The 12,677-nt window shown below is 37.6% G+C and overlaps 2 protein-coding genes across 4 annotated transcripts; both read left to right on the top strand.

Annotated features, from left to right (window-relative positions):
• Positions 1–573: 573 nt before the first annotated feature.
• On the top strand, positions 574–2,456 carry LOC109853058 (partitioning defective 6 homolog gamma). Its single transcript, XM_020424771.1, has 5 exons — positions 574–796; positions 904–1,129; positions 1,194–1,318; positions 1,409–1,687; positions 1,804–2,456. The coding sequence occupies exons 1-5, from the start codon at positions 743–745 to the stop codon at positions 2,092–2,094; spliced, it is 975 nt and encodes a 324-aa protein (XP_020280360.1). The 5' UTR covers positions 574–742; the 3' UTR covers positions 2,095–2,456.
• Positions 2,457–5,241: 2,785 nt separating this feature from the next.
• On the top strand, positions 5,242–12,677 carry LOC109853059 (interaptin-like). Of its 3 annotated transcripts, none has more exons than XM_020424773.1 (17): positions 5,242–5,590; positions 5,898–6,050; positions 6,156–6,459; positions 6,659–6,948; positions 7,105–7,209; positions 7,282–7,350; positions 7,502–7,651; positions 7,879–8,085; positions 8,696–9,104; positions 9,283–9,501; positions 9,586–10,063; positions 10,162–10,864; positions 11,134–11,391; positions 11,486–11,656; positions 11,738–12,036; positions 12,136–12,208; positions 12,290–12,677. In XM_020424773.1, the coding sequence occupies exons 1-17, from the start codon at positions 5,381–5,383 to the stop codon at positions 12,356–12,358; spliced, it is 4,167 nt and encodes a 1,388-aa protein (XP_020280362.1). In that variant the 5' UTR covers positions 5,242–5,380; the 3' UTR covers positions 12,359–12,677. The 3 variants fall into 3 exon arrangements, with proteins under 3 accessions (XP_020280362.1, XP_020280361.1, XP_020280363.1); XM_020424772.1 differs by having other exon boundaries at positions 5,898–6,083; XM_020424774.1 differs by lacking the exon at positions 7,282–7,350 and having other exon boundaries at positions 5,898–6,083.

The raw sequence follows: 12,677 nt of genomic DNA, 5'->3' as shown, positions 1-12,677 counted from the left end.
CGAGGTCAGTGACATTACTCTGTAGTATGTATATAATACATATAATACAATATAAAGTATAATATTATAAATATATAATAAATTATATGTATAATATGTATTATTTAATGTTATATATAATATAAATTACAGTCACATTATTTTTACGTGTTGTTTTTCTACTCTTTGACTATAGTCAAAGGTTTGAACGTAACGTACCGACAATTCGCTTGTAGACATGGCTACGTATATAGTAGCCAATGTGCCCACCCGTGGACATAGCGCTGGCGTATAGAGCGGATAAGCTATTACAGTTTTTCATATGGTTTTGCTCGCTATAAGTTTTCTCTCTGGACGAACTGTCAACCTTGCGCATGCGCATCAAATGTCACATCAATGAAATACTTCGAGTAAAGTTCCGCTTGGTACTCTCAATGATTACGAGCGCGAGCCATGTCCACAATATCATACCGCAATGGTCGATTTGCCGAATTGACTATTCTGATTGGTCCATGCTCGCGATTGTTGCGATCGCACCTAGTGAAACCCAATGGAATCTATCTTCCAGCAACGTTACTAATGTCTAGTGACTCCAATATCTCTGCGCAAGCGGAAATGAAATAAAATGGAGTGATGCATTGTGTGTATGCACGCCGTTGCATTTCGATATGCACGTCTTCCTGGCGTAGTCTAGTTGAAGTTGGTGGACAAGTGGCACGTCTTCGGAGTAGCAGCGATACGTCGGGTGAAAACAGTTTTCACCATGTCCAAGAAGCAGGACAAAGTAGACAATGGCATCGTCGCCGTGAAGAGCAAAGTAGGTGGTACCACAATGTCGCGTCGAACGATAACGATACGATTCGCGGAATATACAGGATTGCGCATTGTTCTATTAAAAATATTTAAAGGTTCTGTACTTTGCAGTTTGACGCCGATATTATCAGGTTCTCCATCAATCGTAATGAACCTATGAGCTATGAGGACTTTGAAAAATTATTGGCAGAAAGGCACGATTTAGGAACTGATTTAAACTTTCTAATTTGGTACACAGACACAGATGGAGATCTTCTCCCAATCAATAATAACAATAATTTGGCCAGAGCTCTGTTGGCTACCAGGTGTCTGCTCCGAATTTTTATACAGAGAAAAGGTAATATAATGTAATATTTATTAAAGAATTATAGAAGTATCTAACTCTGTTATCATTGTGATAGGTGACGGAACATGGGACAATGGACAAGGGACTATAAAACCTAAGAATTTGATATCAAGTATCTTGGGTGGTACACCAGGAAAACCTAAACCTATAGCCATTTCAAATCCTCATGATTTCAGGCAGGTAAGCTTCATGTTCTGGTTTATTTATTGTTATTTGTTTTTATTTTGATACAGTCAAATACTATTCATTTTATAACTTACTACTTGTCAGGTATCGGCTATTATTGATGTTGACATACTTCCTGAAACTTGTCGGAGAGTACGGCTTTTAAAACATGGCTCAGACAAGCCATTGGGATTTTATATTAAAGACGGCGAAACATTTCGCTTACTGCCACAATCTGCTGGTGGAGGCATAGAAAAAGTTCCAGGTGTATTTATCAGCAGATTAGTACCTGGTGGTTTAGCAGAAAGTACAGGACTTCTTGCTGTAAATGATGAAGTTTTGGAAGTTAATGGAATAGAGGTTGCAGGCAAAACACTTGACCAGGTAAAATTAAATCAAAGTTACCATTTTATAATTTTTAAATATGCATTATCTGATATTTGTATTTGTTTTTGTTACATTAATATGCTTTTTTAAAAATATTTATTTATATATAACAGGTGACGGATATGATGATTGCAAATTCTTCCAATCTTATTATAACTGTCAAACCAGCAAATCAAAGAGCAGCATTAGCTGCACCTCGACGCGGTTCGTTCTCACGCAACAGTCAATTGTCATCGGGAAGTCATCAATCCACGCAGAGCGCTGGTAGCGACGAAGAAGCAGACGAAATCGTTGATCTTACTGGTCTAACAATACAGGATGATGCCTCGACATCATCCTCACAACACCATCACTACCATCACCATCATGTGCAAAATTACGATCAGGGTGTACTGCATCTTTAGGAAGAGTAAGATCGAGCCGGTGCAAATTTATACTGCTGGGCACGCAGAATCTGTATTCAGAAGTAAAATTTGCGCCGGCTCTGAATGGACATGTTTACTTTTGCAAGGCATAACACAACTCTGCGTGACATTGCGCGAAGAATTAACTATTGAATTAAAAACTTCATTTTATCTCTTTCAAAGTGCTCAAAAACAATTTGGAGGATATTTTTGATGAAGGATAATATTGCAGATAAAACAGAATGTAAACACATGTCCATTAAGTCGTGCTCAATATAGCATTCGCTAATATATTATAATATAATATTAATAAATTATAATGTTATAATATTAATATATACTATTAATATTTAATATTATAATATTAGTATATATTATAATATTAATATAATTAGATTTTTTACATATATATAAAAACATATATACGACAATAATTGCATTAATTCTGGAATTACGGAGCTCTGTTGCAAGGTAAATGAAAGGAGTTTAGTAATCATATCAAAAATATAGTAAATATTAACTTATTATATAGTCAATATTAATATTCAAGTTATAAAGTCAATACTTAAAAAAAATCGGTATTATTTTACAGATTCAATATTGAAAGATGAATATTTTATATTGTGCATTTAGGACATGTCAGTGATAATTTATATTTAAACGTTAAAAACAGAAAAATATCGAAAATAGATAATTCCTGAACAGTATTATAAAAGAGATATTAGTATCGGTCGGATAAATATTCTTGATAAATTCCAGAATTAATATGCATTCCATCAGTGCACGAAGAGAGCGTCGTACTTGTTATTGCGAGATCGAGAGACAGAGCAATTGCAGGATCATTGATTCTGTTGTACTTATTGTTATCCTTATGAAGTTATTGTCTTATAGATAAGAGAGATGTGGCAGCGACTTATATTGTATTTTTTTATGATGTATTTGTGCTAGTGCCTTTTACAAAACCATGTTGAACCTTTTCTCAATGATTTTGCGTATACATTTATATATATATACATTTATATATATATATATGTATATATATATTCCATCGATAGACATATTTTTCTTCGCAATCGCAGATATTATTTTTTATATGGTACTTATCGAGAACCTTGAGAGAAAGGTTATGAAGAATTAGAATATTTTTTATTATGTTCTATAATGATATAGAAAGCAGAGAGAATTAATAATTCTTGAAAAAAATATAATCTATATACTGGTCTTTTAATTAGACCACTTTATTATCAAGTATTATTTGTCCGTACATATACTCGAGAGTTAATTTATATATTGACTGTATGTTCAAAGTATTATAAAACTTTTTACTAGTAGCTTGCGCGAAATTGAAATATGTACTTAAAAAGACGAATAGTTACGAAACGGTGATACGATTTTTTTCTTAAGATATGTATATTTCGGACTGAAGAACACAGTACGTCGCGTTTATCATCAAGATGAGATCATTGATTAATAACTTGTACATAATGCAGAAAATGAGACTCGAATGGTCAAGAAGTGAGAAAAGCCGTCTTATCGCGATGCCGTTGTAAGTAACGATTGCTGATTTTGTCGGAAAGATTATTTATATATAAGTTAGTTTGATATTACGTAACAGAGCAAAAAGCAAAAGAGTGGCCTTACTGTTACGATACGTCCATTCTAGCTACTTTTACACACATTCATATTGAAATGTTCTATATATTCATTCACACACGCCTATTCGTGTATCTCCCACACGTCCGTCGCATGTTTAGACTGTTGAAGTTTTCGAATTCTAATTTTAATTTTTATCTATGTTATCCAATTGCGCGCGCGCGTGCGTACGCGCGCGCGGAATAAGAATTGCAACGTAAATCGTGGTTTTTTTAGGATAGGCATGAAAACGTAAAAAAAAAAAAAAAAATAAAACTAACGTTCTTATTTATACACGTATGTAAAAATAGCGTTTTTTGCGAGCCTTTGCCTTTTCATCAAAGTGGAATTTAACATGTGTTGAGAAATATCGCATTTTCAAGACATTACACATTCCAATTGTAAACTCAAAAAGATGTTGAAAATCAAGAAATTGAAATACCGTTTCTGAGAAAAACTATACTGCCTTTGTAGATACGAATCCATTTTTATATGCGCGCTTTTACTTTTTCTACTTATAATCTGGAGAAAAACGTGTATATATAATATATATAGAAAGATATATATATACATATATACATATATATATATATATATATGTATATATATATATAAATTTATGACATATATTATCTTTTATATTGAGTTTGTATTTTCGTTCATATATTTGCAAAATAGTTTACTTGGACTTCCGCAGTAAGCGCTAGTTTTCACGGATCATTGCCAATTTCTTCGTCGCATTATCAATTCCCGCTGACATGTACTTTTTTTTCTCAAGTCTGTTAATTTAATTCTAATGTTCATGCGCTACAAAAAAAAACTCATGTATAATATTTGAAAAATAAAAAATATCTTTTTGGAAAAAGATATTTACGGTATGTGAGTCAGAGAGAGAAAGAGAAAGAGAAAATGTGTGTGCGTGTGTGTGTGTGTGTGTGGTTTTCAGTGAGAGAATGACTTAGAGGAATTAGCGTAATTGTGTAAGATGATCATTCTAGATTTAATAATGTACGTATTTTCCATTACCGTAGAGACCGAGGATCCACTTTTGTACTTAACCAAATAGAATATACGCGAACTGGATACATTCGCATTATGTATTTTCTTTATGAGTGTTATGTGCTTTATTATATTGATTTGTTCTTGTTACGCGCGAAGAACGACACTGCTAAATTAGACTTCACGGGATGAAATTACATATTATTATATTTTACGCCGCATTTTGCACTTCCTTAATGCGGGCAAGAAATAGTTAATAAATTACAAAAGAGAACGCGAGAGTACTTACATTAACGCTGTAATTCTTTTTAATGGCAGCTTATGAAATAAAGATATTTTATTGTACTTTTTTTTCGTGGAAGCCACTCTATTACTCTTACCTGTATAATCTCCCACTCATGTAAAGCATCTCCCTATAAAAAATCGCACTTGATATCGATCTTCTCATATGTGTGTGTGTATGTGTCGTTACTATGGTACACGTGTGTAAATAAAAATATGATAAAGCCAAAATCTGTAACCTCGTACGCGAGTCATGAGTTTCGTGAAAAATTACGCGCTTTCGTGTCGTCAGAGTGAGCAAACATTTTCTGAATAATTGAAGAAGTTAAAGGAAAAGAAAGAAGAAAAAAAGAGAGAGAGAAAACAGTGAAAGATGTCTTACGCCGAGCACGGACCGCGTATTTTTTTGGCGGGTAGACCAAACAGTGGAGTGCCACTGACGTACGGGGATTACGTCGTGCCGAAAAAACGATCGGAGGGTCGCCTGAAGCTGTATAATTCATGCACGGATATTCGAGCTTGGAGTCCGAACGCTTTGGAGTGCTCGCGTTACTTTCGCGAGCTCAACGAACATGACCCTGCGGTTCGTTTCTGACACCAATTTTAAATTCCCTTGCGACCGAGAGAGATCATTATTTATGTAAAGGCGAATTTGCGCATTTTGCATAGTCATACTTGCGATTATGAACGATTTAAAAATTGTTGGCCGAGTAATTATAGACTCGGATCGTTATTAATACTTGAGAGAGAAATAATTGAGAGAATATTCTCATCACGCTTATATCTCGCTTATCAGAAATCACGTTATTCTTCACACGTCTCTGTTTATTTATTAAATGAATCACGTATCGCGAGCAAAAGACAAAGTAATACCTCGTTCGTCTTTATAGCCCGGGAGAGTGGTGCCATTCAATGTGGTAATGGAAAACATGATAGGACTCACGGCTCAAGCTCAGCGTGAGCTTCGTGCTGTGCGGCGAGAACTGCAGAAATATAAATCCCTGAGGCTTACGTCGGAACAGCAGAAGTATCTGGAGAATTTCGTGAGCTTACTGACAAATGACGTTTCCAGTGACGTTAGATTTCTGTTCTTTTTTTTTTTTTTTTTTTGAGACGCATAGTAGCTCTTCACAATCTCCGCATTGCAGGACAAAGCCGCTGTCGCGACGAGAGAAACGGAAGAAACGAGGATTGAGCCCGTAATAAGAACGCTCCCACAGAAGGGACGCGAATTACTCAATGCGAATATTGCGTCCTCGCAGAATTTCGACACGTACCTGTCCATATATTTTCATCCTTATCGATATAGCAAAGGAATCCGCAATTGGTTACTAACTAACACGCCTGTTCAGAAAGCAAATCTGAATACGAATCCATTATTGGAAAGTAATGCCTATCTGGTTCCGCGCGTAATGTCCTGCGATATACTGACTGATGAGAAAACTACGCGAGGTAAAAAAAAAAAAAAAAAACAAAAGAGAAATTCAACTTGCAGTATAAAAGCTATCCCGCGGGGATTTCCTTTCGTTTTAATTCGATGGGAAGATTTATGGAAAAGTTAAAAAGCGAGATAAATTGCGAAAGAAGTTTTGCTGCGTCTTGTTTTAAAAATAGATCGGAATGATTCATCGAGCTGCAATGAATTTTGCAGATAGCAGCGATCACGCTTGCATCGAGTACGCCGACGCATCTTTCCAAGCGATGCTCGCGGAAGTTCGCGAAGTCGCTGTGCAAACGGACGAATGTAAAAATATTGACGAATACGACAAACAGTCTAACGTCGATTCCGCTTCCAGTGAGTATTACGAGAGCAGCGAAAGTGCGTCCACATCCGAAAGCGAGTCAGGAGTGAACACGGATCCCGAAATTTGCGAGAAGAACCACAAGAGAGTTATTATTCAAAAGGATTCGGAAATCATCGTTTTGAAAAATGAACTCGGTGTACGCGAAAGAATATTATGTTAATATATAATGTTTTCCGAACAAAGATTTATTATAATTTACCGTGTACTACGTGTATTATTTATAATGTGCATGTCTAGAGAGAGAAAGAAAGAGAGAGGGAATAAACTTCACATATATATCTTTGTTTTTCAGATGAAGGACGATGAGCTGGATGAGCTGCGAGAATTAAACAGGGAGTTGCAGGCTTTATTAAAGGAAAAGGACGAAAACGCGAATATTCTGAAGCGTAATCTGAATGTAAATTGATATTTATTGCCGCGTTATAATTATGAAAATGTAATAGTTATCGGGGTGGATTTTGCTTCGTAGACCATGCAAGAGAAGTTGAAAATAATGAAGGACCAGCGTAACAACGAAGTGGGAGAGCTGAGTGCAAAAGTAATAATCCTACGCGAAAAAAATAAAAAATAGAGAGAGAGAGAGAGAGAGAGAGAGAGAGAGAGAGAGAGAGAAGATTTATGGAAAAAATTTTTTCACAAACTTTCTCTCTTTTTTTCTCAACTCAGTTTCGTTAATTTTTTTCTTGCAGCTCTCCTCCACAGAGTGTCTGGTGGATCAGCTAAAAGCAGAGTTAAGTAGGAAATGTCAAGTTTGTTATTTCCAATCGCAGGAGATCCAGAAACTTGGGAAACAAGTTAAAGAGGCGGAATTAGTTTCTGCGGAAAATGAGTCTCTTAAAGTTAGCAAAAACAGAGTAAATTATCATAACCCACACAGAACAAAAACCTCATTAGATGTCCATTAGACGTCCACATGCGAATTATCTAATAAAGGTTTCTACGAAGGCGTCTAAGAAGGTTTCTTTTGATTTTTGTTCTGTGTGGGAACGCATTATAGCTGTATAGAGCAATCGAATCCGGGAAACATGAAGAATTAATAACGTGTATAAAAATTGCGATAAATTAGCGGAAGGTGCGGGAGATGGAACATTTGTCGAGGGAAGCGGAGAGCTGCGGCGTCGCCTTAAAGCAAGTGAAAAATGTCTGGCGGGAGCGGGATATGCTCCAAAAGCAGTGCCACGAACAAAGTTGCACCCTGATGGACAGAGAAGACGAAATAAAACGACTGTTGACGTTGATAAAGCAAATGTCCGTTACGGCTGACAATCGTGAGGTGCGTTATTTGCGCAATGTCACATCGAGTGTCATTAGCGTTAATGACACGCTGATTTAATTAATAATAACAGATTATTCAACGTTGCGTTTATCACATTAATAATTCAGCTGAAGACGAAAATAATGAAGTACATTTCACGAATTGCAGATTTGAAAAAATGTCAGCATGTACACGCATAGTTTTAATTAAACAAAATAATACAAAAGGTAGAGATAATTTTTTAACTGAGTTTAGTAAACTTCTCTTCTTTTTCATCTATGTACAAAACAAACTTTACAAACGCAACAAAATATAATATAGCTTCTAAGAAATATGAGAAACAGACTGTTGCATGAAATATTTATTTATTCCGACACGTGGAGAAAAAAGTTTTGCTTGTTATATAAACAGAATGGAAAAAACTTGTCGATGTACTAAATTTTTTCTCTGTCCGTATAGTAACCAGTTTGGTTGTTATTCTAGCAAAAGTTTTTATATATATATATTTCTATCCTATATTTCATGTTAAACAAAATAACGTCATACACACACACACACACGTTATTACACACGTGTTGTGTATAAATGTAAAATTAAAACTGTTTACATAGTAATTGTTCACGATCAGGTAGAGATGAATGATTTAGTGGCCAGTTTGCAAAAGGAGATTCAGGTCAAAAACAACAAGATCTCGCAGTGCGAAACGCAGCTAGTTTGCATGGAGCGTGAAGTCGGTAATCTGACTAACAGGCTAAAAAACAGTCTGAATAATTTGGACGAGTCTAAGATAGCGTACGAGGACATTTGCGAGTACACAAAGTGTGAGCACGACACTTGTCTGGATGTGCAGAGCGCGTTGTTGGCTTTAAAAGCGTTCATAGCCGAGTTGGAGGAGTGCAAACTAGAACGACACAATCGTCTGCGGGGGATAGATAATTTAAAGGCTTGTGTGGCATGTTACAGCCAAGAATTGTCCGTCAGCGAACTAACAAACGTAGATTTTGATATGGGACGTGGATCGATCCAGCCGACAGCAGGTATATTCTGAAACACGCGTTTAAATAATAATAACGCGCGTATACACAGACAACTATTGGATATCTCTCTCTCAAATATTCTCCGATTATACAGTAAATAACGTGTGTGTTGTTACATCAATATATAATGCGCGAAATGTTTTCTCCTTCTTTTAAAGTTCCGTTTTAACGCTTGCAGAAGATGTTACCTCGTCGAGCAATTACGACGACTCGTCGAAAGAAGTGATCAACGTTCAAATTCAATCAGACGATGTCGATAGCACCACGACGTGTTCCGAACGATCGGGGAAAGTGAAACTGAACGAAGTAATTTCGTACGAGGAGATCGATCGCGCCCTCGCGACTCACATCAAACGTTCCATCGACAAGATACACGAGATATCCTCGGTTCTTCAAGGTATGTCGCATGTAAATGTCACGCGAGTTCCATTAAGACGTGACGCGTGCGTCAATGATGGTGATGGGAAATTTGTTTGAAAAGGCGCCGGCGATCACCACGTGCAGATCGTCAAAGAGTTCGCGCGGCAGCAACAGGAGTTGCAGAAGAGAGACCACGAGATTGCGGAATTGAAACAAAAAGTGACGGAGCACATGTTGCGAAGGGGTGAGGGCGACTGCGCGATTCAGGAGCAGTTGAGAAAGAGAATGCTGGAGAAGGAAAAGATGATGGAGATCGCGATCAACAACAGAGACACGGAGATCGAGAAGCTGCACGAGCATCTCACCGTGCTGGAAAATAAGATTTCTTTCTACCGCGTGGAATGCGATACGTTGAAAATCGAGAACGCTAATCTTGTCGAATTGAGACGCGCGCTCACGAAAGAGAACGACGCGCGAAACGAGAAATTAAGAGCGCAAAGGGAACAGATATGTAAACTAAATCAGCAGATAGAAGTTTTGAAACAGACAATCAATATTCTGAAGACGGAAACGGAAAATATCGACGATATGAGAAAGAAGTTGGTATTTTCTTCTTGGTTATTCTTATACTTGAAATTTTTTCTCCTTCGAGTAACTTTTGTTTTATTTTTAACTTGATTTGACTCGCGCTCGACAGACTGATCGATCTGGAGATGAAGAACAACGATCTTACGAACGAGCTCGTGCAGGCGAACGAGACCGTCTACAGAAACAATAAGATCATATCGGATCTGAAATCCAGAGATGAAAAGAACAAACTGGCATTGACGCACGAGAGTATCAAATACGACGCCATGATAACGCAGAAGCACAGCGATATCGTCAAGCTGCAAGACGAGAATCAGACGCTGCGCGATCGGCTGACGGAGACCGAGATCAAACTCGCGCAGAGCGAAGACACGATCTCGTTGCTGCGGAGAGAATGCGACAACGTTGCCGCGATGAACGCGCTGCAGACGAGCCTGTCGGACTTGGACACGGACAAGGAGAAGCTGCTGGCGAAAGTGGACTACTTGAAGAGCGAGATCGCGATCTATCAGAACTCCACGGCGAGCGTTGAATGCGAGCTGCGGGAGTTGTCGCGTAAAAACGAGGAGCTGAGGACGAACATCGAGACCGTAAAAAGCACTAATGATCAATTGTTTCACGAGGACACGACGACACAATCGTTGAAAGACGCGCTGTGGACGCTGCCGGAAAAAATTTATAAGAGAATCGTGCGTATTCGCACAGAAATTGCGCAGCACATCGAGGAGTCGAAGAGCGAACGAAAGGATGAAACTCTTATTGACATTGAAGACGAAAAGAGTGCGGGACAGACGAAAGAGCACTCTGATAAGGTACATGTAAAAAATCAGAATTATTAAAATCAAAAGAGCAGAAATTGAGACTCTTTAATATGTAGGATCAAATTAAACTACGAAAAGACTTGAAAGAAGCCGTGAGTATAGGTCGTTGAATAAAAAAACCTTTTTCTTTATCACATCGAAATGCGTGTACTTCGGACGCGTTTTCGTATATATTACGAAATTATGTTGTCGCTTTTGTGTGATTGTAACAGCGTGTCTCAACATTAAATGCGTGAGTAATATTCGCAAATTGCCTTCAGGCGTGTCAACAAGATGAGGAATTTTGCACGAGCCGACGCACGGGTGATAAATTGGATTCGTTCGCTCAAGAAGAGGATTTTAATACTGAAAACGTCTCGCGCCGGTTAAGATTCCTCGAAAGACAGTACGAGGAAAAACAGCAGGAAATTAAAAGCTTGATGAATAACGTGAAGCTGAGAGACTACGAGATAAAGAATCTTCAGGAGTGCCTCACTTATTTATTGCAAGAGAAAAACGAGTTACAAAATAAAGTAAAAGTGCGTAAGATGTAAATATATATGTACATGTATTTTTTTTATAACATTTTTTAATATGCTCTCTTGCGAACGTTCCAACTTCAATCTCCGACAGATCCAAGTGGAGGAGTATCAGAGCAAATTAACGATAATGAAAAAGAAATACGACAGCAGTTTAAATGCTTTTCGCCGAAGACACAATGAAAACGTCGAACAATTGCAAGCGAGATTCGAGGATATTATGAGAATCGAGAAGAGCCCGTTCGACGCGGAAAGCTGGCTACGGGTAACGCACAGACGAACAAGTTTGATGAATAAATTATCTCACCGCGTCGATTTATTACCACAATTGTTATTCTTTTTCCAGTCGCTGGACCAAAAGGAACTGATGGAGCTGCATAATCGAATCGATATTATGAGCTCGCGCGCGGCTGAGAACGGCAAGTCAGACGATACGTCATACACCGAGGCGAGGAATCACAGTCCCGAAGAGCACAAGTTCTTCAATAAGTTCACCTTGCAACACACGAGCGAAAGCAAGACGTCTTTAAGCAGAAAAATAAATAAGAAGAAATCCATTTCCAAAGTTCACAACATCGAGAACGGCAAAGCAATTACCGTAACGGAGTTGTTTTCTCACGACTTAAAGAGCAAACAGGAGCACAGGTGACGCATCTCGAGTATTTCTCTCTCTCTTTCTCTCGTTAATTTTATCGATATTTCAATCGTTCACACGATTGTTTTTGCAACAACGACGTTTTTTAGATTACCCGAGAAGAAGCATCAGTCGGAAAGCGCGGAAAATCTAACGCCCGCTAAATCTAAGACGGATAGAATCGTAAGTACATCGGCGCGAAATTAAAATCCCTAAAGTGTAATACGCTCTACGTTTTCTAAAATGCATGTGAACGCGTTGCAGCTTGACCGGCAGAGAGAGAAATTTATCTATCAATGTAGCATACAACATAAATTAAACAACGCTCGTTGATATCCGCGCAGTGCGGATATTTCATAATGCAACGCAGATTTTCGCAACGCAGAGAGAAGGAATATGAGCATAAAATATTTTATCACCTACACGTATTATTGCTCTTATTCCGTGATCGCGCTTGCTAACGTAAGATTTTGCCGCCAATGTTATCTTTTATAAAACCGACCTAGAAACTATTATATACGTATATGTACTTTACCTCTTTTCTTTTCGGAGCAATCTTTTTTTGATGAGTTTTTTCTTTATTTTTTACTTGTGCTATTACAAGATAATTTGTCTAATTTGAAGTTGTATACATCCGTGTTGTCATTCGTAA

Source organism: Pseudomyrmex gracilis, unplaced genomic scaffold (assembly GCF_002006095.1).
Source record: "Pseudomyrmex gracilis isolate BER0280 unplaced genomic scaffold, ASM200609v1 scaffold_42, whole genome shotgun sequence".
NCBI classification, from domain to species: domain Eukaryota; kingdom Metazoa; phylum Arthropoda; class Insecta; order Hymenoptera; family Formicidae; genus Pseudomyrmex; species Pseudomyrmex gracilis.
Note: the sequence above shows the minus strand (reverse complement) of the source record. Positions and strands in the feature narration are given on the sequence as shown.